This window comes from Cucurbita maxima, unplaced genomic scaffold, assembly GCF_002738345.1.
Source record: "Cucurbita maxima cultivar Rimu unplaced genomic scaffold, Cmax_1.0 Cma_Scf00029, whole genome shotgun sequence".
Classification (NCBI taxonomy): Eukaryota; Viridiplantae; Streptophyta; class Magnoliopsida; order Cucurbitales; family Cucurbitaceae; genus Cucurbita; species Cucurbita maxima.
In genome coordinates, this window is record NW_019272045.1 from 820,920 (window position 1) to 846,150 (window position 25,231).

Genomic DNA, 25,231 nt, shown 5'->3' on the forward strand with positions numbered 1-25,231 from the left:
TTGTTTGTACGTTATTCCTTTGACGAAATGTATTAATTTTTATATTCATTTAGACTTTTGTGACTGAGAAATGAACCATAGTCACTAAATTTAGTGATCAAGCTCGGTCGAGAAATGAGCTTCTTCTACTAACTAACCTAGTGATCAAGTTCAACCGAGAGATGAGCCAGGTCAACCGAGCCGAGGAGGACAATGGTCTTCTTAACCCATTTGGTTATTTTTATTTGTTCTTAGTATTCCTCAATATTTTTTCAATTATTATTATTATTATTTGACAATAAGCTAACACTAATTTCAATTTAACTAAGCTAACACCAAACAAATCCAACCCCAATAGAAAAGCACATTGTAAAAACGACGGCGTTTCAATCAAACGGCAGCCATCCCAGAAGGATAACGGTCGTCAACAGGACTAGGACTCCCATCGGCTGGCTCAATCCTCCTCAGCATAAACCCAGCCGGCTTCCCAGACGGATCATCCTCGTCATTGTACACGTAAGCAAACCCCCCATGCCTCGTCATATCCATCCCTGCCATCTCATCCTCCCTCGATATTCTCAGCAATTTCGCCTTCTTCAGCCCATAAAACAATCCCCCCATCGTCACCGACACCCACCCCACAATCGCCGCTATCTCCACCAATTGCGCCGCCAGTAGCCTCCCTCCGCCGCCCATAAGCAATCCAAACGGCCGCCCTGCCTTATAAACCTCCGCCACGTACTCCTTTCTCGCGAATAATCCGGTGAATATCAACCCCCACGCGCCACATCCGCCGTGGAGTTGCGCTGCCTCTAATGGGTCATCGTAGCTGCACTTCTCGGCTAGCTTGTTGAAGCCAATTAGAATCCAAGCCGCTATGAATCCACATATCACAGCCGCCCATGGGTCCACTACGGCGCACCCGGCTGTGATGGCTGCAAAGCCACCTAATAAGCCGTTGCACACGTCGATTACGTTCCAATGTCCAACTAACAGCCGTTTTGAGAAGAGCGTTGTTAGCGCGGCTGTGCATCCGGCTAATGTTGTGGTGACTCCGGTTCGGCCTATGGCGCTCCATTGGCCGTAATAAGGGCGGCCGTCGTTGTAGGATTTGGAGATAGTTAGAAACGAACCGGGGTTGAACCCGTACCAGCCGAACCAGAGGAGGAATGAACCGAGGACGACTAAGGAAGCGCTATGGCCACGTAGAGCTACGGACCGGCCTGAACGGTCGAATCGGCCGATTCGTGGGCCTTCGATTAAGGCGCCCCACAAGCCGGCTATGCCGCCGACCATGTGGACCACGCCTGACCCAGCGAAGTCGATTGCGCCTGAGTTGAATAGGAGGTTACTGGGTCGAGCTGCGCTAGCCCAGCCATCGGCCGACCAGAACCAGTGGGAGACTGTGGGGTAGACAAAACCGGTTAGGACGGTCGAGTAAATGAGGTAGGCTACGAATTGGGTTCTCTCGGCTATTGAGCCGCTTGTGATGCCTGTTAAAACACGAATAAAATATGAAAAATATTCTATTATTTCAAACTATTGATAGCCACACAAGCTTTTAGATATTACAAATTTAAATGAAAAATATTTAAAATATTTATTTAATTTATTTAAAATAATTTAACTCGAGGTTGGAGCCTAAGAGAGATCTGCCCCAAATAGAGTAGAAAATTAGAAATGTTCATTTAACCCGAAAACGGAATCTTGTGGGACCCACTCCAAACTGGAGAATCTCGTTAAGGAGAATAGGGAAAAATGCCTACGAGAGATTTACCCCAAATACAGTGAAAAATTAGAAACGTATTTAACCCGAAAATGGAATCTTGTGGGACCCACCCCAAATGGGAGAATCTCCGTCAAGGAGAATAGGGAAAAATTAAAAAGACATTATTCCTTGTTAGATAAACCCGTCTCCTCCCCTTTTATACAAAATTTGAATTTTTAAAAATTAGGTTGTATTTTATGTTATATTTTTATTTATGAAATATTATTGAATAATCAATTCAAAAATTATTTCAAATTAATTTTTTAAATATATATATATATATATATAAATATATTAAAAGATTAGAAAATAATTTTCATGGAGAATTTTACGAAAATGAATATTGAGATGGGACTATAACAGCCTAAGTCTACCGCTAGCTAGCAGATATTTAAAACGTACGTTATGGAGAGGTTTTCACACCCTAATAAACAATGTTTCGTTTTTCTCCTGAACTGATATGGGATCTCACAGGAACGATCTCACTCTCGATTAAGATTCTAAATATCGAGCGAAGTCTATGAGTATTAATAACATGAAATTTACCTGCGGCAGCAATAGCAAAGGCCCATTGGTAAAGAAAGAAGCTATAATCAGTGGAGGGGTTAGGGAAATGGGAGAGGCCAAAAAAGTGGCGCCCGATGAAGGAGTTAGAAGGGGCACCAAAGGCGAAGGCGAAGCCGAAGAGGTAGTAGGAGAGGCCACCGGCAGCGGCATCGAGGACGTTGGTGAGCATGATGTTCATGGTGTTCTTGGCACGGACCGAGCCAGCGCATAGCATGGCAAAGCCGAGTTGCATGGCGAAGACGAGGTAGGCGGAGAAGAGAAGGTAGGTGTTGTCGAGGGCGTAGGAGGTGGACGTGAGAGTGGCGGCGACCGTGTTGAACCTCGAGCAGAGGTAGTCGGCCACGGCGGAGGAGTTGGCGGTGGAGGTCGAGCCGAGGAGGGTGGCCAAGTCGGAGGGTTGGCAGGAAAGAGTGGCCATGGTGAGAGAGTGGGAAATGGCCAAGGGAATATGAGTGTGTGTTAGGGATGGAGAGAGTGTTTGGTGGAGATTTATAGAGGAAAGTCAATCTCTCTCACATGGATGACTTTGATTTTAATTTTTTTTTTAAATATTGATTTATTTCTTTTTTATTTTTTTAAAGGCCGTGTTTATTTAGTTTCTATGTTTCAAACCGATGTTAATAATTCTCGAATTTGTAAAATCATGTTAATTATTTTGTTCTCGTAATTTAATTAATTTTTTTTAATTGATCTCTTCGGCCTTGTTTATCTTGATTAGAGATAGACATAGGGCGGAGATGGAGAAGATGTCCATTGAGCGGGTGGAGATGTAGAAGCCCTTCCATGTCCCATCTCCATGAAATTACTCATTTATTCATTTATTTATCTATCTCGTTTGAGAGTGGCTCAAGTGTTGAATAAAAGGGTGTACTTTGTTTGAAGACTCTAGAGAAGGAGTCGAGGCTTGATTAAGGGAAGACTGTTTGAGGGCTCAATAGGTCTTGAGAGAGGCTCTATGGTATATTGTTGGAGGGGAGGAATGTTGAGGATTGTTGGAAGGGAGTCCCACATTGGCTAATTTAGAGAATGATCATGGGTTTATAAGTAAGGAATACATCTACATTGATACGAGGGAGGCCTCTTGGGGAAGTCCAAAAATAAAACCATGAGAGTTTATGTTCAGAATGGACAAGGCTTGATGTCATTGTGACCCCTCTTGGGGGCTAGGGGCCAACGTTCTCACTAGCACACTAGCACAACGATACCATTTGTAACAGCTCAATCCCGATTTCCACACTCTTAAAAAGAATATCCTTTGGAGGCACAACGTCCTCCCTGACACACTACTTGCTCTAGATACCATTTGTAACAGCTCAATATCCCTCCCCAACACACACTCTTAAGAAGAAATATCCCTCCCCAACACACACTCTTAAGAAGAATATCCTTTGGAGGCACAACGTCCTCCCTGACACACTGCTTGCTCTAGATACCATTTGTAACAACTCAATATAATATCTCTCCCCAACACACTGCTTGCTCTAGATACCATTTGTAACATCTCAATATCCCTCCCTACCACATTGCTTGCTCTAGATACCATTTGTAACAGCTCAATATCCCTCCCTACCACACTCTTAAACAAAATATTTTATTCCCCCTCTCTAACCAATGTTGGATCTCACAATCCATCCCTTTCGAGGCACAACGTCCTCCCTGACACACTGCTTGGTGTCTAGCTCTAGATATCATTTGTAACAGCTCAATCCCAATTTTCACACTCTTATATAGAATATTATGTTCCCTCTCTACCAATGTTCTCACAATCCATCTCTCTTAGGGGCTAGGAGGCTAGCCTCCTCACTAGCACACTGCCTGGTGTATAGCTCTAATACCATTTGTAGTCGTTCAAGCCCACCACTAGCAAATATTATTCTCTTTAAACTTTCCCGTTCGGACTTCCCCTCAATATTTTAAAACTTATCTATTAACCAGAGATTTCTACCCCGTTATATTAAAGCAAAATTTAATATCTAAAATAAAATGAATGTTAAATAATTATTTTACGAAATTAATAAACTAAATAAAAAGAATCTTTGAATTTTACAATACAAAAATATAATAATCTTTGGAGTAATATTATTGTAAGAAGATATTAGAAAACTTAATCATATATAATTTAGAATCCAAGCATTAATTAAACTATAAATTTTATAATATTGACCATATAATAATAAAATAATAATTAAACGTCGTCATATATATATATATATATATATATTATATATATATATATTAATTTATGAAAATAATTTTTAAAAATAAAATTATTGTGTGGTCCTAGGAAGGAGAGTTGGGAAGCATACAACGCATAGGTTTAATTATTGGATCAAAGTTGTGCAAATGAGTAACAAAATAGCAACCAAGTGGAAAAAATCTTTGGAATTTCTTGAAATCATGATGAATTATTAAATGGGTGGACATACGGTGCGATGCGATTGTCTCGTAATACTCGTGTTAATGGTAAGTTCGATAATTTTTTTATTTTTTAATAATTATGAGTAGAAATGTTGATTTCAGCTGCAAGAACCTGTCTCTAATAGACGGATGAGAGAGAGATTTTTTCCTATTAGCTGAACGGGATCATGGATAAAGATTTATATTCTTCATCCCTATTTTTGCCTTCGACTTCGTCAAATTCCTGCTCTATTTCCGCTCGTATCAAAACAAATCAATGAAACGCTAAAACCGATTAAAATATGTTGGAATAGGAAGTAACCCCGATTTAGTCCTCTTCCATCCTAACCCATATACAGAATCGATGAAAACGATAATTGTGAAATATATAAACGCTTTAATTTTCTCGGAGAATATAGCGACCCTAAATTTCTACATATTTAGAGTAATTACTAATGTCTCATGTTCATCATCTATGCATAAATGTAACTCAAAAGTTTACTCTCACCAGAGTCAAAGTGTTCGAGCCCAAACCTTACAATTTACTGCCAAAGTGGGTGTTTTATGAAGCCTCAATCTAAGAAAAAATTAAAATATGGGAAGTTAAGCTGAGGCTCACATGGTCGAGACCAGCCGAGACCGAAAACGTCGTGTGATAAAGCTGATAATTCTTACTAAAACAGAAAAAACAAAGTACCTAAGGAACAAGATGGATCACTTAAAGTGGAGAGTTTAGAAGACTTAGGACCATTCAAATTAATTCGGACGGATCTGCCCTCTATTAGCTCTTCTAGAAGGAATCTTGCCAACAATTTGGATCACTTAAAATGGACACTCACCCACAATTGCATCCAATTACTATAGATAGCCTCACGATTTTAAAACACGTTAGTGAGGGACACGTTTTCACACCCTTTTAAAAAAATGTTTTGTTTTCTTCTTCAATCGATGTGAGATCTCACAATTCATCTCACTTGGGGGCCAAAATCTTTACTGACACACCCTCTAGTGTCTGACTTTGATATCATTTATAACAGCTCAAACCCATCGTGAATAGATATTGCTCTCTTTGGCCCATTATGTATCGTCGTTAACCTCACGATTTTAACACGCGTTTGCTAGGGAGAGATTTCCACATCTTTATAAAAAAATGTTTGTTTCCCTTTTCAACCGATGTGGGATCTCACAATTCACCTACCTTAGGGGGCCCAACATCCTCACTAGCACACTGTCTAGTGTCTGACTTTGATACCATTTGTAACACTTCAAATTTCAAACCCACTGTGAGTAGATATTGCCCACTTTGACCTATTATGTATCGTCGTCAGCCTCACGATTTTAACACGCGTCTGCTAGGGAGAGATTTTCACACCTTTATAAAAAATGTTTGTTACTATTTTCAACCGAGGTGGGATCTCACACTAAATCTTATACTATGAACAGAAATTTTTATGACTACATTTTTAGTTTTGTGATGCTCTGAGCATAGGATGAGTACATAAATAAACCAAGATAAGATTCGACTAAGACTAATGTTGAAGATATAATGGTTAATAAATGTTTAAAAGAATTTATAGTTACTACTTATACTAACAGAACACACCATTTTTCGGTGGCTTAATCATAAGAACTCCAAAATCAGGCGTGTTTCACTTAGAGTAATCTTATGTTGTCGGACCTTCTAGAAGTTTTTTTTTAAAAAAAAAACATGTGAGTAAGGACAAAATATTTTACAATTACTCGTGTTGCATTGTACGAATACTCTTAACTCCTAGAAGTAATTCGAGACAAGTAGAAGACGTAGTCGTGACGTAGGTAATATTGAAAAATGTTGAGGTCATTAGATGTCGGATCCTAAACACGGAGCGTCATGGGTATTACCTAAAAATACTTTAGTTAAGATTTTTGTAGACACATCCATGAAAGCAACATATGAAATGTAGGATTGTGATTAAAAACATGTGACTTAAAATTTTTGTTGAATTTAATACGAAAAATTGATGATAACCATAATAATAATAATAAAAATAATAATAAATTTAAGGACACAAATTAAAGATATATAAAGACAACCTAATTTTCACCTTTATAATTATTCTAATAATTAAAACATTGCATAATTTTAAACTTATAAAAAAAAATTATGTAAATTTTTAAATATATGTATTTTATAATTTTTTAAAAATATTTTAAATTGCCCTTGTCTCAACATTAAATTAATTTTTTTATTTTCAAATATTTTTAGAAAAGAAAAACATTGAAAATTGTTTATTTTCTCTAATTTTTATAATAAAAAGTTTTGATAATTGTTCTTATTTATTTATTTTTATGTTAAAAAGATAGAGTGATATGGTAAAGTGAGGAGAAAAAAAAAAAGTAAATGGTGGAAATAAAAATTTAGAAGGTTGACTATTTGTAATGGGTCAAAGCACAACTCAACCCTAACAGATATTGTCCGTTCTAGTCCATTACGTATGGTCATCTGCCTCACAATTTTGAAACACGTTTATTAGGGAGAGATTTTTACACTCTTGTAAGGGAGGTAGAATCTCACAATCCCCCTTAGGGGGCCAGCATCCTCACTGGCACACCACTCGGTGCTGGCTCTGATATAAATATTATCCACTTTAACTCGTTACATATTGTCATCAGCTCACCATTTTCAAACGTGTCTACTAGGAAGAGGTTTCCAGACTTGGAATTTTTCGTTCCCCTCTCTAACCGATGTGAGATAGCTCAATCCATCCCCCTTGGAGGTCCAGCATCTTTGTGGCACCCCACTCGGTATCTGCTCTAATACTATTTGTAACAACGATTATGAAAAAAAAAAATTAACCCAAAAATGACGTATTAGGAAGAGGGAGAGGTTGTGAGGAAATAAATTATAAATTTTATTTTTAAGTTAATTTTGTTATGTCAACTAAAAATATTTAATGATTAATTACGTATTCCTACGTCACCTTGAAAATATTATAATATTAATGAAAACTATTTATCATTTTTATATTAATATTACCAAAACCGCGATTGAGAAGAGTACTGAAAAAAATATTAAATTATAAGATTCTTACATTACATTTAAAATATTTAAAATCATTAATATAATATGGTTGACCTTTAAAATATTAAATTATTAATTAAATTAATCCGACCATAGTTTAACTAGCTAGAAATATCCCTCCGAAGAAGATTTTACTAGCTATGGTTAAAACATAGACTTATTATTGTTGCTCGAAATTTGGATTCAGCATCTGATGATCCCGACATTCTCCTACGGCATGGTCATGCTACGTATTCCTTAAGTCTTAAGAGTGAAGAGTATCCCGAGAGACCAACATGAACATGTTTTGTCCTCACTTGCATAAAATTGATTCCCCACAGACCAATATGAGCATGGTTTTGTCCTCACTTACATAGAATTGGTTCAAGTTAAGCACGTACTTTGTTGGTATAGATAATGACTTTTAATTCTTTTAAGTCATTCTTAACAATTATATCCTTAGGATCACTTTAATTCGGATGTAGTCTCGGTTCATTTATGTACCCCTCATTTACTCTTTGTAACGGCTCAGAACCTTGGGCTTTTCCTTTAGGGTTTAGGGCTTCCCCTCACGGCTTTAAAACGCGTCTTCTAAGGGAAGGTTTTCACTCCCTTATAGAGGGTGTTTTGTTCTCCTCCCCAACCAATATGGGACATCACAATCCACCCCCCTTTGGGGCCTAGCGTCCTCGCTAACACTCATTCTTTTCTCTAATCGATGTGGGACTACCCCCAAATCCACCCCCTTTGGGGCCCAGCGTTCTTACTGGCACACCACCTTGTGTCTACCCCCCTTCGGGGAACAGCGAAAGGCTGACACATCGTCCAGTGTCTGGCTCTCATACAATTTGTAACGGCCCAGATCACTGCTAGCCGATATTGTTCTCTTTGGGCTTTCCTTTTCGAGCTTCCCCTCAAGGCTTTAAAACGTGTCTGCTAGAGGAAGGTTTCCACTCCCTGTGTTTTGTTATCCTCACCAACCAATGTGGGACATCATATACTCGGAGTATCACAACAATCCAATGAGAACGATATTTAGTATATAAGATTACGATCAATAAAAACTCGAACGAATTCATACCCACTTCCTATATCGATAAAATGTATCTTGCTTTTCAGTGGCTCAATCATAAAAACTTCAAAACTAAGCATAACAATCATATGTTTTGTGACCCTCTGAAAATTTTTCTAACGAGAAAAAATCCTACTAAACGAACACGTAATGGTTTGTGGAGATACCTTTCACTTTTATAAGTAGGCCAAAACAAATAGATACCATGATCATATCGTAAGAGATGCAAGAGAAAATCGAAGTCATCAGATACCTGATCCAAATCATCGAGTCTATAATTTTCAAATGTCTCAAATGCACCCAACAACTAAAGCCCTCACCATTAAAATATTTGAAAATTATAATATTTACATAATCCCAAAAGTCATAAAAACAAGTTGGCTCCTCAATAAAGGCTTAAGCTACTTGCATATAAATTTTATTATTTATTCTATTTATTTAATGTAAGCAAGAAAATGATTTGACAATCATAATCTACATTAAATATTTTTATTATTTTCATTAAATTTATTAAATTTTTTAAATTTTTTTAAATATGTCAATTTGGTAACAGTGACGTATAAAAATGTCAAGAATCGATACTGAATATTGCATTTAATTATCTAATTTAAATGTTATGAAAATGATTTCAGAAATATAATTTATAGTGAAATGGGTCCGGTATTAGTTATACGTGACAATCATCGACCTTAGTCGTTGATTTTTTATAAAAAGGGTGAGATGAAAATTAAAAATTAAATCTTGATATTTAACCTGATCCAAATCATCGAGTCTATAATTTTTCGTGTTGTCAAAGAGTTGAATAATGAAAATAAATGGCGAGTGCCTAATCAAATTGATCGGGTCATGTAGGAACAAGGTTCAAGTCTACCGGTCTGTTAGGATGCCTCAGCTGCATACATCACTGCACTTCCACTTGACACCTATCGTGATGATAAACGGCTCATCTCGCCGTGACCTTCTCTTGAATTCTCAAAACTTCTGTCGCTCCNTTTTCGTGTTGTCAAAGAGTTGAACAATGAAAATAGATGGCGAGTGCCTAATCGAATTGATCGGGTCATGTAGGAACAAGGTTCAAGTCTACCGGTCTGTTAGGATGCCTCAGCTGCATACATCACTGCACTTCCACTTGACACCTATCGTGATGATAAACGGCTCATCTCGCCGTGACCTTCTCTTGAATTCTCAAAACTTCTGTCACTCCTTCCTCGCAGGGGCAGAGAACCCATCGCTGTCTCGGTTGTGCTACCGGAGCTCTGGGGAAGTCGGAATAGGAGAGCACTCATCTTGGGGTGGGCTTACTACTTAGATGCTTTCTTGTAAATGGTGTTTTGTTCTCCTCTCCAACCAATGTGAGACATCACAATCCACCCCCTTTAGGGTCCAGCGTCCTCGTTGGCACTCGTTCCTTTTTTCAATTGATGTGGGACTACCACCAAATCCACCCTCCTTCGGGGCTCAGCGATCTTATTGACACACCGTCTCGAGTCTATCCCCCTTCGAGAAACAACGAGAAGGTTGATACATCGTTCGGTGTCTAGCTCTAATACCATTTGTAACGACCCAGACCCACCACTAGCCGATATTGTTCTTTTTAGGCTTTTCCTTTCGGGCTTTCCATTAATGCTTTAAAACACGTCTATTAGGGGAAGGTTTCCATACCGCTGCGTTTTGTTCTCCTCCCCAACAAGCGTAGAACATCACACAATTTTTATTAAATGTAATAATGTTTTTACATTATGTTTATTGTTTTTTTATTAAAAAAATCAAATTAATTTTTCACTTTTTAAATGATTTTTTTTTTTATATATTATAAAATATTATGTTGACAATGTTTTTTTTTGAACAATTATGTCCACATTAATAATATAATAGAATCATTAATTCATGTATTATTACCATGAAAATGTGGAAAGGTTGACGGAAATTTAATATTGATTAATAGGAAATTATAAGTGTTGTTTTCAATTTTGTTTATTTTGGAAATTAAGTTCACATTATTTGTTTTAATGCATATTGTATATAAATTTTAATATTATATATCCACTCAATTATATTTTAAATGAAAATAAAACAACCTAGAAATAAATTTTATACACATTTTGGTTTTTAGTTTGGTAAGGTCTGAACAAAACATTCCTTATAAGAGATGTAGAAACCTTGATTTTCTTAGTAGACGCGTTTTAAATACTTGAGACTGACGACAATACTTAACGGGTCAAAGCAGACAATATTTTCTTGCGGTAGATTTGGATTGTTACAAATGGAATCAGAGCAAGATACTGGGTGGTGTACCAATGAGGACGTTGAGGACCAAAATCAAGTCAATACCTAATAGGTCAAAGTAACAATATCTTCTAGCGGTCGGTTTGGGCTGTTACAAATGGTATCAGAGTCAAATACTGGGTGGTGTGCCAACGAGAACGTTGGGGCCAAAATCAAGTCGATACCTAATGGGTCAAAGCGGATAATATCTTCTAGCAGTGAGTTTGGGCTCTTACAAATGGTATCAGAGCCAGATACTACAAATGGTATCAGAGCCAGATATTGGTTGTTGTGCCAACGAGGACGTTGGGGCCCAAAATCAAGTTAATACCTAATAGGTCAAAGCGGACAATATCTTCTAGCGGTGGGTTTGGGCTGTTACAAATGATATCAGAGCCAGATACTACAAATGATATCAGAGCCAAATACTGGGTGTTATGCCAATGAGGACGTTGGGGCCCAAAATCAAGTCGATACCTAACCGGTCAAAGCGGACAATATCTTCTAGCGGTGGGTTTGGGCTGTTACAAATGGTATCAGAGCCAGATATTACAAATGATATCAGAGCCAAATACTGGGTGTTATGCCAACGAGAACGTTGGGGCCCAAAATCAAGTCGATACCTAACAGGTCAAAGCGGACAATATCTTCTAGCGGTGGGTTTGGGCTGTTACAAATGGTATCAGAGCCAGATACTACAAATGATATCAGAGCCAAATACTGGGTGTTATGCCAACGAGGACGTTGGGGCCCAAAATCAAGTCGATACCTAACCGGTCAAAGCGGACAATATCTTCTAGCGGTGGATTTGAGTTGTTACAAATGGTATCGGAGCAAGATACTAGGTGGTACGCCAACAAGGATGTTGGGGCCCAAAATCGAGTGGTCGAGTGGTGTGTCAACGAGAACGTTGGGGCCCAAGACCAGATGCCCGAGTGGTGTGTTAACAAGGACACTGCGGCCCAAGACGGGATGACCAGATGGTGTACCAACAAGGACGCTAGGTCTAAGATCGAGTGACATGCCAGCAAGGACGTTGGGCTCAAGGAGGTAGATTATGAAGTCACACATCAATTAGAGAGAGGAACGAAACATTCCGTATATAGAGTATGACGACTATATGTAATGGGTCAAAGTAGATAAACGAACAATATCTGATATCAAACCAAACCTAAATAATATTTTTACGATTGGTTGGATTTTTAAGAAATTAGAAAGGTGGAAAGGGAAGCTAATGCGTCACTTGCTACGTCATATACTTAATTTTATATTTCCAAAAATAATATTAAATAAAGTCAAATTAAAAACGCTAATCGAGGATTAAATGAACATTAAGCTGCGTAATCATAGCTGTAATATTGAAATTATTATTTTTTTAATTTGTAATCTCTATTATTATTAAACTGAAAAATATTGTTAATGCATCATCAGAGTGTGACACAAACTATATAATATATTTATCAGATTAAATATGTCAAAGGGGATATTCACTTGCATCTATTATATATTTAAATATATGGTTTGAGAATCAAATATGAAAAATATATAAAATCTTTGATGTTTTATATATTTTTAAGGTAAAAAATGTAGGTATAATTTCAATGCAAGATAAGTTACGACTCAGATCGGTACATGTATAAACATTAGGGTAAATTTCAATGCATGACAAGTAACAATCTCGATTGATACGTGTGCAAAAAAGTTAGGGTAGAATTTCAATGCAAGACAAGCAACGACTCTGATGGGTACTTGTACGAAAGTCTCAAGATAAGAGTTTCAATGCAAGACCAATAATGACCTTGATCGGTATAGTTGTAGAAAGTTAGAGTAGAATTTTAATGCAAGACAAGTAACGACAATGATCGGTACGTCAGCAAAAAATCAAGGTAGAATTTCAATTCAAGACAAGTAACGACCCTGATTAGTACGCGTACAGAAAACAATGGTAAAATTTTAATGTAAGACAAATATGACCCTGATTGGTATGTATGCAAAAAGTCATAACAGAATTTCAATGCAAGACAAGTAACGACCCTAATCGATATAGGTGGAGCAAGTTAAAGCATAATTTCAATGCAAGATAAGTAATGACCATGATCAATACATGAGCAAAAAGTTAGGGTAGAATTTCAATTCAAGACAAGTATCGACCTTGATTAGTGTCATGATCATGCTTGTCCAAGGCGTGTTGCTTGTGACCGCATGTCGGGTGTTCTGGTCATGCTTGTCCAGGACGTGTTGTCCATAGTCGCATGCTCATTCCAAACTTTTTTTACTTTCATGTTAGATAGAATTTTACTTTTATTGTTGTGTCAATACAGAGGTGTATGAACATTCACCAAAATCATGTTTACACCCCCTAAGGTTAAAATGCTTCATAAGGGGATGTGACTAGTTGTCAATACTTCCTACCTAGGCTATATGTTATCAAAACCGTTGTTATTTCTTATTCGCATGTACCTATATTATTGTTGTCTTTAAAATTATTTTCAACGTATTTTCTCACTCACATTTTCTAAAATATTTCTCTCAAACATGACCCGAGATTCGAGCATACGCCAACATAGTCCACAAAGTCTGAATTTCGCACGAGTTACTTGTTCATTAGGTTAGAACAAGTATCGCACAATTGTTGTCCAACTACCACAAGAGTGAGGTTGTGACAATCAATACGTATACAGAAAGTCAACGTAGAATTTCAATACAATGCAATATATTTTTTCCAAAGTGGTATGATCTATACTATGGGTGTGTAGAAAATGATAAGAACTTTAGTTCAACCATTTAAAAATTGGACTTTTTTTTTTTAATAATAATAATTTTAGTTCACAGTTTGAATTTTAAAAAATTGAAAAATATTAAACCAAAACGAATAAATTAAACAATTAAAAAAAAGAGTAGTGGCATGAACGTTATGAAACATGGTTACGTAATAAATCGCCATACGATTATTTGTTTTTTAAATTTTAAAATAAAATTTATGAAAGGACAAAAAATGTCCTCTAAATAATATCCAACCCAAATATTATAACCATGGAGCAATTATATCACATCTAAAATTAAAATAAAAAACAAATTAAATTTCCACAAAAACCCTTAAATCAAAATAATAATAATATGTTAAGGTATAGAATCAATTACTCATTTACCAAATAAAATAAATAAATCCTAATGCAAAAAATGAAAAATCCTCCACTAAAAACCTTCATTCAATGTGGTTAATGGTCATATTTTGAAGATTATTTTTTTTCGATAAATTTTTTAAAAGATATTATAAATATGTTGCAAGTGACATCACTATTGAGCCCCGAGAAATAGAATCACATACAACATAAAACATGTTATTCATTGCTAATGGGACCTGAAACCATGAATATATTGTGTATGCACCACTTTTGTACCTTTTTTGTAATATGTATCCCTTACTAGAAATGCACCACTTTCGTACGTAAGTGATATCATTTTCATACGCATCGACCCTACACTAAATACTTTGATTTGATGCACAAAGTAAAAGTCATAAATATTAAATGAACACGACTCTCCACAATGGTATGAAATTGTCCACTTTGAGCATAAGCTCTTGTGACTTTGCTTTGAACTTCTCTAAAAGGCCTCAAACCAATAGAGATAGAAAACCTTACTCCTCTTTTTTATTCGTCTTAAAAGAAGAAATTGGTCGATATAGGATTTTTATATCTTGTCACGTAAAAAAAATCCGCAAAATATCTTAATGATGTGTTAAATTTCAAGAATAACATGTACCAAGTCTCGTTTAGCACCTTTGGTAGTTAATCCAGGTAGTTGATAAATGATTATGAAATAAAAACTTGTGATTAACTGAAGGATTATGTCAAAATTCATAACAAAACTAAACTCTGGTTCCTCATTTTATACATATTACAACAGAACCCCCTTTGTATTTGAGCTCATAACATCACAGCATGAACTTCACACCCAGACGAGAAAAATGGGTGTTGGCCTTTACGTATAAAATAAAATACTATCTGCTGTCTATTTAAAATTCTCATCAATCAATCAATTCTGTTTAATGGTAGGACAAAAAAGTTGGTCGAGAAATCAGCCACTTGCAGTTTCAGCTTCACTATCTTCACTATCGTCACTGTATTTTTACAAACAGAAGCAAACAATAATAGCCCATTAGTTTATATAGAACAGCCAAGGCATTCCAATCTTGAGAAACAAAATAAAACTCGGACTAAAGACACTCGAATGCAGCCAAAGGAAAGCAAGAAACCAAAGTGATAGAAAAAGCTAAGAACAATCCACTAGGCCCAGCGAGTACGCTGAGAACTGAAGGATTGTGGGAAGGAGAATAAAACATTCTTTATAAAAGTGTAGAGGAAAAGTTCGGGCTGTTACAAAAGTTCTGAACTACTATAGATCCCTGAAAGACGCTGAGCCCCGAAGGGGGGCGGATTGTAAGATCCCACATCGGTTGGGGAGGAGAACAAACATCCTTTATAAGAGTGTGGAAACCTCTCACTAGCAGACACGTTTTAAAACCTTGAAGGGAAGACCAAAAGAAAAAGCCCGCCCAGGCTGTTACAGGAGTTATTTACTACTATTTATCCAAATGGGAATCAATGTATATAGATAAATTGCTTCGGCATAAGAGTTTAGGCCCCATGAACTTTTCAGTTGAATTTAAAATTTTATGAAAAACATATACAGATTAAAATTTATGACAAGGTATACCTCTGCTCTGGTAACTTTGATAATCGTCTGGCTTCAAGGCCTGTGATAAATTTTTGTGCAGCTTGAACATTTTCGCTACCTAAAAACATAAAACCCAAAGCCAATACTCCAATTTCAGTTCTTGTTAACAGTATATTAGTTGCAGATGGAGTCGTTGATGGGCCATCAATGGATACAAGTATTGGATCATAAAAAGGAAAATTTTAGCACAATATAGACAAATACCCCTTGTCAGCTGGAAGCAATGCAAAACACATCTTTCTGCAGCTAGCCTTACAGGAGTACTTCCATCTTTCAAACACTCGGCGAGTGCTGGACCAATTAGTGAAGCATGAGTCACGGTAAACGAAGGATTTTCCTGCAATCCACCACATTTGTAAAATGAATAATGTATTAGACTATCACTCACAATAAATAACCACATTTTTCATGAGCGGAAGCAACAAAAAAAAAAAAAAAAAAAAAAAAAAAAAAAAAAAAAAAAAAAAAAAAAGGGGTAGAAAGGCATAGGGAAAAGCCTTATATTGTGTTGGGTGATTCAAAATGGAAGTAAAGAGAGTGACAAAAACAAGACAAAGAATCAGACAGAATCCGAGGAATTTTTATGCTTTTTTACTCAGCTTTGACCATGTTTGAGCCCACCTCTCTCTCTCTCTCTCTCTCTCTCATTTTACACTCCCACTTCAACTTCAGTACTCTTTGCATGGTTTTGAGTGGAATTTAATTTGTTGCCTTTTTCTTTTTTTGGTCAATTTTCTTATAATTTCATAATCATTCATTTCTCTCCTTCTTTTCACCTCATACTTCATAAATCTTCTAATAAACTTCTAACAGATCATCATCAATAATGGGTAAACCTTCCAATTTTGAAATTTAAAAAACGAAAGTTTAGTACGAGTATTTTTTCAAAATTCACGCTAATTGTTGAAAACTAGAAAAAAAAATATGCTTCCATGAAGACTCATACGAAAAAAATCAAATAGTTACCAAATGGACCCTAAACAAATAAAAAAATGTTTACTTTCCCAATCGAGTATATGATTCCAATAATTTAGCTTCGATTAAGAAGTTCAAAATTTGAATTCTCGAACTCCACGTGCTATTATTATTGAACTCGAAAAAAAAGTTACAAACTTTATTCATTAGTGTAGCAAATCAATTATGAGTATGTGGTCTCTTACTTANGCCTTCCTTCTTACTTCACTAGAATCATCTTGTAATGCAGAGACTAGGGATGTAAGAATATCAAGATTTGTAGCATTTGTAGTCGGGCTCTGTTGAATTTGATTGAGCAGAAGCCTCCCTAATGCTTTAGTAGAAGTTTCACGGATTGGGAACTGTGTTAACAGAAGAATGTCAGCTAACAATAAACTACAATAAAACACAACCAATGACAGAACAGAAGTACCTTCTCATCTTTCAATGCGCTTTTAAGGCAAGCCAAAATAGATGAGAACATAACAGACTGACAAACGGCAGAAGGTTTGTGCCTTAGCATGGATGAAATAGTGAGCACCGACCCATGCCTAGAATGCCAGCTGGAAGAGGCCATGGATATAAGTTCCTCGAGCAGGTCGGTCAGTTCATTGTCCTCTATGTACTGGAACAAGAATATAAAAGGCACACCAAAAACAATGGTTATCAAGCACATAGCACTCATTTGTCAAAGATACTAAACATAAGTAATAAAGGTCAGTCTGTCTTTTTAACAGCCAGTCGAGGATTAATACCCTAGAATCAAAGGTGTAAATCATGAGCAGAAAAGTCGAGTCAGTAATTGCAAGGGAAGAAAGACATGACTCATGACGAGTGTGGCACGCACTCAAGTTAGTTAAAGGAAAAGCTAATGCAGACTAGCCAGACTTCAATGTATATATAGATGATAGGTATAACATTGTACAGGAAGCAAAAATCTAAGCATAGCAGGGTAGGAGAGTCGGGAAGTCTCTCGAACTTTAAACACTATCCCCCAATTCGTTTCTTGACCAAGTAGTTAAATATTCGAACTCTCCAACCCTTGTCACACATTTAACATTCAAAATATAATAATAATAATAGTATCTAAAACTTACAAATATATATATATATTTATATAGTTCATAGAAATTGCACAATACCTGAGAAATAACACCCAAAATACTTGCAGCTGACATGCGAACTTGGTCATCTTCGTGATGAATCAAATCCTTCAGAAAAGTATAGACCCGAGTTCTCACTGCACTACTTACAGTCTTCCCAGCATGCTTCATGACACCTTTCAATGCAATCAAGGTTGCCTCACGGATACCACCATCAGAAGCCTGAACAATAAAGTTAGTAAGGAAGACCAATTTCAAGATTCACAATCAGAAAGACACGAAGATAACAAAAGTCACCTGTAAACTGGAAAGCAGATCACCAACTAATGGATCAATCCTCGTGCTAAGAGCACTTAGCTTTCCAAGAGCATGCGCAGCACTGGATCGGACAGTCCTGAACACAGATCATCTTATAAGTACAACAAATACAGCGAGCAACTTATGAGGAAAGGATTCATCCCACAAACAGTTACTAATATGCATTTCCAAAATAATCCATAAGCTCCAATGTCAAAGCAATTGAAAGGAGATGGAAAAGGTAAAGGTGAAAGCTGTATAGCTGTATAGCTGTATATCTATTTACATAAATTTACTATCAACTCTTCAAGGTCCATGAATGAGTAGTGAGACTATGCATCATATTCAAATGGCTCTTAATGATAATTAATGATGATCACTAAGAATAATCTCACCAACCTTGTATTATCTTGCAGACACTTGATAAATGTGGTTTGTAGTTGAGGAAGAAAAGGTTTTAAAGCCATTCCACCTTTTCTTATTATAATGCTCAAAGTAGATAGAATGGCACTCTTCACCTGCCATGGGAAGCGATCGCCTATAATTCGAATAAGAGGCCTGAGAATATAAGAAAACATGATAGTCAAAATCAGAATTCACTTGACCCGGAATAAAAAGAAAATCTGACAGTGGAAGAATTTGTAAACATCAGAAACCATCTCATTCCAAATAAAAAAAGGAATCGTTTGATCAAAGCTATGAATATTTCAAAACCAAATTGCAAAAATAAGGAGTCTTATTAGGTGCAAAAAACATGTACCTGTCTTCAACTACGACATTCAGTCTCAACAATCAAAATAGTAACTGATGTTTCAATGGGATCAAGATAACATTGCATTTATTATAAGAAAGATCGTAATGGCAAGAACTTTCATAAATGCCTTTTCCAATAAAGGAGACGAAGACAAATTTAAAAAAAAATACTGGATTGACATCAATAATCATTTAGGAAAAAAAAAAAAAAAAAGAAGCAGGAAAGAGTAGCTAATAAAATACCGAGTTGCTTAATTAACAAAATCAATAGTAAGTTACTAAGCAAGATACTTTTGTACTGAGAACAAATAAAAATCTGTAATAATTCCATCAAAAAGTAAGGTTCATTTCTACAAAATGCCTTACCTTAACAGCAACAGGGAATATTTGAAAATAATAGTCGATGTAAATTTTGAAAATGAATCGAGACATCAATTTAACCATTAACTGACTAATACAAGTAATCTCAACCTTAACATGTTTAACTTAAACAAGTCAATATTGATGTCTATCAAATTTAAATTGCAATTTACCCAGTTATTTGGATGACAAACTCCTTCAGTACTTTTTCACTAGTCACTTCAATCAGCTCACCAAGGCCCAAAGCTGCCTGCTCTCTTGTTTCAGCAGACCCACTAATTAAGCCCTATACATTAGACATGCAATACAATTGCTTATAAGAATTTCCAGCATTAAAAAAATAATAATAAATAAATAAAAAGAAAAAAACTTCGATACCAAAGTTATTATTTGTGGCTTAAACATATATATATTACTGTTTTACAAGAAAAGCCTTCGACAAGAATATGGAGAACCACTGTTTCTAGAATATGTCAATGAATTAAAATGTCTGTCCACAATATTTCCCTTTCAGATGTCTCAAATGGGATAATGATCATTGATTTGACAGACCCTGTCTAACGAATAGAAAAAGAGAATGTGGAATACGGGAAACTCCAAGATGTTGTTTAATTGCTATAAACAAGGATAAAGCACGTTGACACATGACTACTGCCCAATCTAGACCATATGGCAAAGTGAACACAAATACCTGGAGAAATATTGGAAGCAAAGGCTGAAGAGCTTTAGGAAGACATAACCCAGGTAGCAGTATAGCCCCTCCCTGTAAACCCATTAAATGAAACAGTTAGAATAGAAAAGCACTGACAAATAATGTGAAGCGTTTGGAATACAAAAATGAACATAAAATTTCATTGTCAGAATAGCACCTTTCTTTTCCTTCGCTCCTTGTCTCTTGATGTAGATACAGCATCACGTACAAGTTTAATATACGAAGGAAGTATCTCCTTTGGGATGGAACTTACAACCCTTGATAAGGCTTCCCATGCGACCTTTTCAAAAAGGAAAGTATAACATAATTTCACAGCATAAAAATAGACAAAGAAAGTAAATAAACAAATGCCAGACATACCACAACGGTGGCTGAATCTGAGTCACTGAGCAAGATAATCAGGGTTGATATCAAGTTTGGAGCTTCGTCTACCAAGTACAATTTGCTATTTTTGAAGAAGTATCCTAACAAATAAGCAGAACTTCTTCTAATAGGAGCCTGAGAGAAAATTAAACAAACGATGTCAAAGAAAACAGATACACACGCAGCACAAAAGACACTAAAAATGTTCAACATTTATTAAAGGTACCTGACTATCACTGACACCTTTAAGCAGCTCAGAGATGAGAAATTCTGCACCATCTTCATCTATAACCAGCGTCACTGTTTCTGCAGCTTCTTTTGCCAATTTCTGAACTTCCTGATTTATCAATTTAAAAATATATATATGTAAAAAAAAAAATCTAGAATGTGTGTAAGATGATGGCTTTAAAGAATATGATTGAATTTTAAGGTTTAAAAAGTACTATCAACTTAAACATTCTTCATAAATAGCTTACTTCATCATCGCCACCCATTGCTGAGAGCAAAGCAGGAAGGACAGTGCCAAGGTGGACGTTCAAACCTGGGCCGGCAACCTCAGCTAAGGCTCCAAGAGCATGTGCATTGAAGGCACTATAAATTGGTATTTTATTTAACATTTAGTCGACATGAAGTCAGGCAAATATCATGAAAATAAAAGTTGAACTAGGGAAGGATGGACATACGAAAGAGGTGTATGGACAAGCTTTGGCAATATATGTGGTAGAACAGCTGTAGTTCTCACACTGAAAGAGACAAACATCATTAATTAGGTTTTTAGCAAATGGGAAAAAGAACAGGCGGCATTTAGAAGGTATAAATTTCATGTGTTCGCTTCGCATGTAAAATTCTCTAGTGTGCAGCTTTAAGTCTACATATCCTGACATGAAGGATTTATATAAGATAATTGGCACAGTAGGGATTGGACAGAAAAAATAAGTTTTGACAACTCCAACAATATAATAAAGATTCAGAAATGTATCAGCCCAATGCCAAAGATTTATTGTAACAAAGCCCGTGCCTCTTCCAGTAAACAACTTTACTGTGCATGCATTAGTACAAAATAAAGAACCAGGATAAAAGTGACAAGAGGGTCTGCAACCATTGAGGAACAGGTTAGGAGAAAAAATTCTTGAGAGAGAGAGAGAGAGAGAGGGCTCAAAGGTAGATTAAAATTAAATTAAATCTTTCAATAAATCTTTTCTAATAGCTTTCTTATCTTCTCATGCCAACATCTTTTCTCATGCCATCAACATGTCCTTATACTGTTTGGATACGTAAAGGTTGAATCATTTATATTTCTAATGTTCTTTTGCTGGTCTTGCTGGCATGTTCGATATACTTTGGATCATCTCCAATGATTCAAAGAGCTACTCTCTTCAACTGCTTATTCGTCATTGCCTCTCTCCAAGGCCTCATTGGCATTGGGTAAATGCAATTAAAGCTATTATTTCAAAGAAATGGTTGGCGCATAACCAAAGAGTTTTTAGAATAATCAAAGGCATTGGTTGGATCATTATAAGACTGCAAAATGAAGGCTTCTCTTTGCTGTTCTCATTCCAAATTATTCCACGGTTTTCTTCTCTACAAGAACTTTGTTTAAATTGGGATGCTTTTATACTAAGTTTCCTTTTTCACTTTTTCTCTCTTTCCCATTAAAGGATTTGTCTCTTTTAGCAAGTCTTTTTTCACCAATTGAATGTAACACTTATTTTCTTGTGTTTTTTTAAAGCCCACTGGCCAAAAACTATCTGGCAGTTGACAGTAAGTTAAATACTTCTCCACAAAAAGCGATGCGTTCATTTTCATCATATTGGGGTAAATAATTAGGAGTGCTAGTAATCAAAGTTTTACCTGTCTAGCAATTTATAAATCTGATTTAAAAGCTCAATGAAAAGTAAAAATAATAATAATAATAATAATAAATTCTTTAGTTTCAGTATTTGATATTTATCCAGTCTTCCACAAATTACTAAAAAATAATTTTTCAAAAAATTGAGTTAATATCTCATCTTAACACACATTTCAAATGATATTTTTCAAGGATATATTAACATTGATGCTGAATTTATCGGCATGAAACATAAGAATATGTAAATAAAAAAGATGAAAGAAAAAAAGGGCCACCACCTCAAGATTTGTTTGAGACCGTCAAGGGCAGTATCTGATGTTTCCTCATCCTCCAAAGCATGAAGGAGTGTAGGAATAATTTCATCGATCGCTTGCATTCCAGCACTCTAAACATGATGCTCAAAATCGTTACTATTGAAAAATCAATATTTCCTGTTTCTAACTCTAAATGAAATATGTAACGTACCTTGTAAAGAGTGCTGAATGCTAAGCCTGCAGACACGCGAACCTCAGGCATGCTGATTAAGGATACCAAGACTTAAGTAGTTAAGTATGCCATGAATTATCATGAAAAGAAAAAAATGAGATTAGAGATAAAATACAAACCTATCACAAAGGGCTGTTCGAATGGTAGGGATAAGATCCTCCATGAAGCTCAATAACTGACTTTTACCAGCACTAGTCATCACTTCACTCAACCCAATGCATACACCCTGTCAAATTCATATTCTCGATTAAATAAAAATTACTTTTTTTTTCCTTTTTTTCTCTATATAGAGAGAAGTGAAAGGAAGGGATGCTGAATGTTCAATTACAAAATCAGGTAAATGGCAGAATACCAAGAGGGAAAAATATATATAAAATAATGAATAAATAAAACCCCTGAAGTTCATGATCAAGCAAATTTAGTAGTTTATTATCATATGACATTAAATGATATTTTTAATATAAAAAAGAGATGCAAAAACAATCAAATTTTGATAGTTTATGGATAATTTTAAGATATTACTAGTTAAGCACACATTTTAACAAAGCATTTCATCCTTGTAATATTCACTAATGAAATATATCCTTAGCATATTTTTTTTGGTCAGTTTGCGTGTAGGAATTTGAATGATCTTAAAATTCTAACAGATTTTAATTGAACATTGTCGCTTACTATAATATGAAATTGAATGGCATTTTTCTATCAAAAAAGGCTATAACCAAAATAGTCTTTGCAAGATTTCCTAGAATTTTGAAATAAGCTACTTAACATCAATGTTTAAAATGCCAATGTCGACAAAAATATCAAAGTCTCAATTTTATGAAAATGTCAATGAAAATATCTATAAAATGTAGATGCGATGGATAATTCTAGAAAAAAGTATAAAAAAAAAAGATAAAAGAAATAAAAATCATAAATAAACATAGTACACTTTTTATCTTAAAATACTTATTATTAACATGGGAGGAAGAGAAGAAGATGGGGTTTCTCGGTGCAGACTTTGGTAGTAAACATTGTTGAGGTTGGTGAAGAGGAGTTAATTATCTACTAAGTTGTGAAGTATGTGGATTAAACGGAGAGTGGAGTATTTTAGCCCACTCTACTCGTCTCCAAGATGGTGGGCCAAACACCCCCTGAAGGTGATATTACCCCTCCATTTTCAGTCTCTCAAATGCTAAATTGAGCAAGGTCCATCAGTTGTGAAACCCTAATGGCCAAAGTTGGGACTTAAAGTTGAGGAGTGGCTGTTTTGTCAGAGAGTTGGAAGAATGGGGTATCCTTAAGTCGTAATGGTTAGCTTTTTGGAATGAAGTGGTCATCGTTTCTTATCCAAAAATAAAAACATCATTTCTTTATATACTTTTTGGAGGTTACAAATTCTACACATGGCCAATATCGGTTGGCCACTAAAATTCCGACCTTATTCACCATTCCACATCATGATGGTATTTTTATAATTTTTAGCCACTTCTGCAACAGTATCAAAGGGCTGAGAATGTAATCTGTAAGGAGGACCCACTATTTGTAACTAGATTTCGAGCTGACGTAGGGGGGTGGGTTAGGTTACTAATAGGTGAGTGAGAGAACTGAAAACTGGAAACTTCGGGATGAGAAGCTCTTGAATTCTTGGGTGCTGTATTTTGTTGATATATATCAGTTCTAGTCAAAATGTGAAATAGACGCTAAAACATCTGACGATGGACTTCAAGCATGGCCTAAAAGAATGATATAGCAAAGTTCTCACTTGTCTTCTGCCAGCGTTAGGATCCTTCAGCCCTTGAGATAGTATGGGAATGATCAACGGAAGTACTCTTTCCCCAAGCTTTCTTACAAGCTCACCCAATGCTCGTCCAGCAACCTAAATAAGACCCAGTCAGAAATATAGTTTCCCAACAGCAACATGGAAATCGTATGAAGTATACGAGTAAAGACCTGTCGCCTCTCCGAAGATGATGAAGCAAGAGAAGAAATTAGAGTATTCATTAGAACTGGCATTATTTCCTTGAGAGTCTTTGGAGTGTTTGCGACTATGGTTTTCCAAACATGCAGAGCAGCCTGACAAGATATAAAAAAATTAATATCCTTATACCATACAATGTCAACAACAAAAAGTATATACACAACTTATAATCCAGTATTACCTGTCGAACTGAAATGCTAACATCAGTTCTAACCATATACAGGGCAGAAAGTATTTCATCCCGCTTTTCTCGACCAAGAACCTCAATAATAGCACGTCCATGGGCTTCAGTGCTAGAACCTTCATCATCACTACCACCCTCGAGCAATGCTTTTCCAGAAGTTCCAGCAACCTGCAACACAGAAGTTGAGACACATGCGTACGCTACACGCACACACACAGATTAACATGTACCTTAAATAAGAGATCACCCAACAGTTCGACAGAACTCTGTCGAATACGCCAGCTGTCATTAAAGATACCATCTTCCACAGCAGGGAGGAGCAATGGTAAAGATCTGAAAACAATAAACCATTATCATTTCCTATGCAAAAACGCGTATTGGA

At 36.0% G+C, this 25,231-nt stretch overlaps 2 protein-coding genes across 2 annotated transcripts in view; both read right to left on the reverse strand.

Moving 5' to 3' along the window:
* Positions 1-242: 242 nt before the first annotated feature.
* Positions 243-2,782, reverse strand: LOC111465506 (ammonium transporter 1 member 2). The gene is made up of 2 exons (XM_023109910.1): positions 2,294-2,782; positions 243-1,472 (listed from the first exon to the last, which is right to left on the reverse strand). The coding sequence occupies exons 1-2, from the start codon at positions 2,730-2,732 to the stop codon at positions 370-372; spliced, it is 1,542 nt and encodes a 513-aa protein (XP_022965678.1). The 5' UTR covers positions 2,733-2,782; the 3' UTR covers positions 243-369.
* Positions 2,783-14,871: 12,089 nt separating this feature from the next.
* The window catches only part of LOC111465319 (protein ILITYHIA), a 42,019-nt gene continuing 31,659 nt past the window's right edge, over positions 14,872-25,231 (reverse strand). Inside the window, exons 39-60 of the mRNA XM_023109636.1 lie at positions 25,080-25,182; positions 24,847-25,017; positions 24,638-24,760; positions 24,450-24,563; positions 22,825-22,931; positions 22,685-22,736; positions 22,498-22,604; positions 21,054-21,113; positions 20,847-20,961; positions 20,597-20,707; positions 20,368-20,505; positions 20,165-20,287; positions 19,987-20,058; positions 19,469-19,581; positions 18,582-18,740; positions 18,183-18,279; positions 17,925-18,107; positions 17,216-17,407; positions 16,995-17,144; positions 16,033-16,165; positions 15,808-15,886; positions 14,872-15,211 (exon numbers count right to left, since the gene is read on the reverse strand). Coding sequence (XP_022965404.1) covers positions 15,169-15,211; positions 15,808-15,886; positions 16,033-16,165; positions 16,995-17,144; positions 17,216-17,407; positions 17,925-18,107; positions 18,183-18,279; positions 18,582-18,740; positions 19,469-19,581; positions 19,987-20,058; positions 20,165-20,287; positions 20,368-20,505; positions 20,597-20,707; positions 20,847-20,961; positions 21,054-21,113; positions 22,498-22,604; positions 22,685-22,736; positions 22,825-22,931; positions 24,450-24,563; positions 24,638-24,760; positions 24,847-25,017; positions 25,080-25,182 — 2,545 coding nt within the window. The 3' untranslated portion in view covers positions 14,872-15,168. The remainder of the gene's footprint in view (positions 15,212-15,807; positions 15,887-16,032; positions 16,166-16,994; positions 17,145-17,215; positions 17,408-17,924; positions 18,108-18,182; positions 18,280-18,581; positions 18,741-19,468; positions 19,582-19,986; positions 20,059-20,164; positions 20,288-20,367; positions 20,506-20,596; positions 20,708-20,846; positions 20,962-21,053; positions 21,114-22,497; positions 22,605-22,684; positions 22,737-22,824; positions 22,932-24,449; positions 24,564-24,637; positions 24,761-24,846; positions 25,018-25,079; positions 25,183-25,231) is intronic.

What these genes read in the sequence shown, in the direction of transcription:
- LOC111465506 (XM_023109910.1), bottom strand. Translation starts at nt 2,732, where the DNA reads ATGGCCACTCTTTCCTGCCAACCCTCCGACTTGGCCACCCTCCTCGGC. An exon ending in CTTTGCTATTGCTGCCGCAG is followed by an intron (nt 1,473 to 2,293) that starts GTAAATTTCATG and finishes GTGTTTTAACAG; the next exon opens with GCATCACAAGCGGCTCAATA.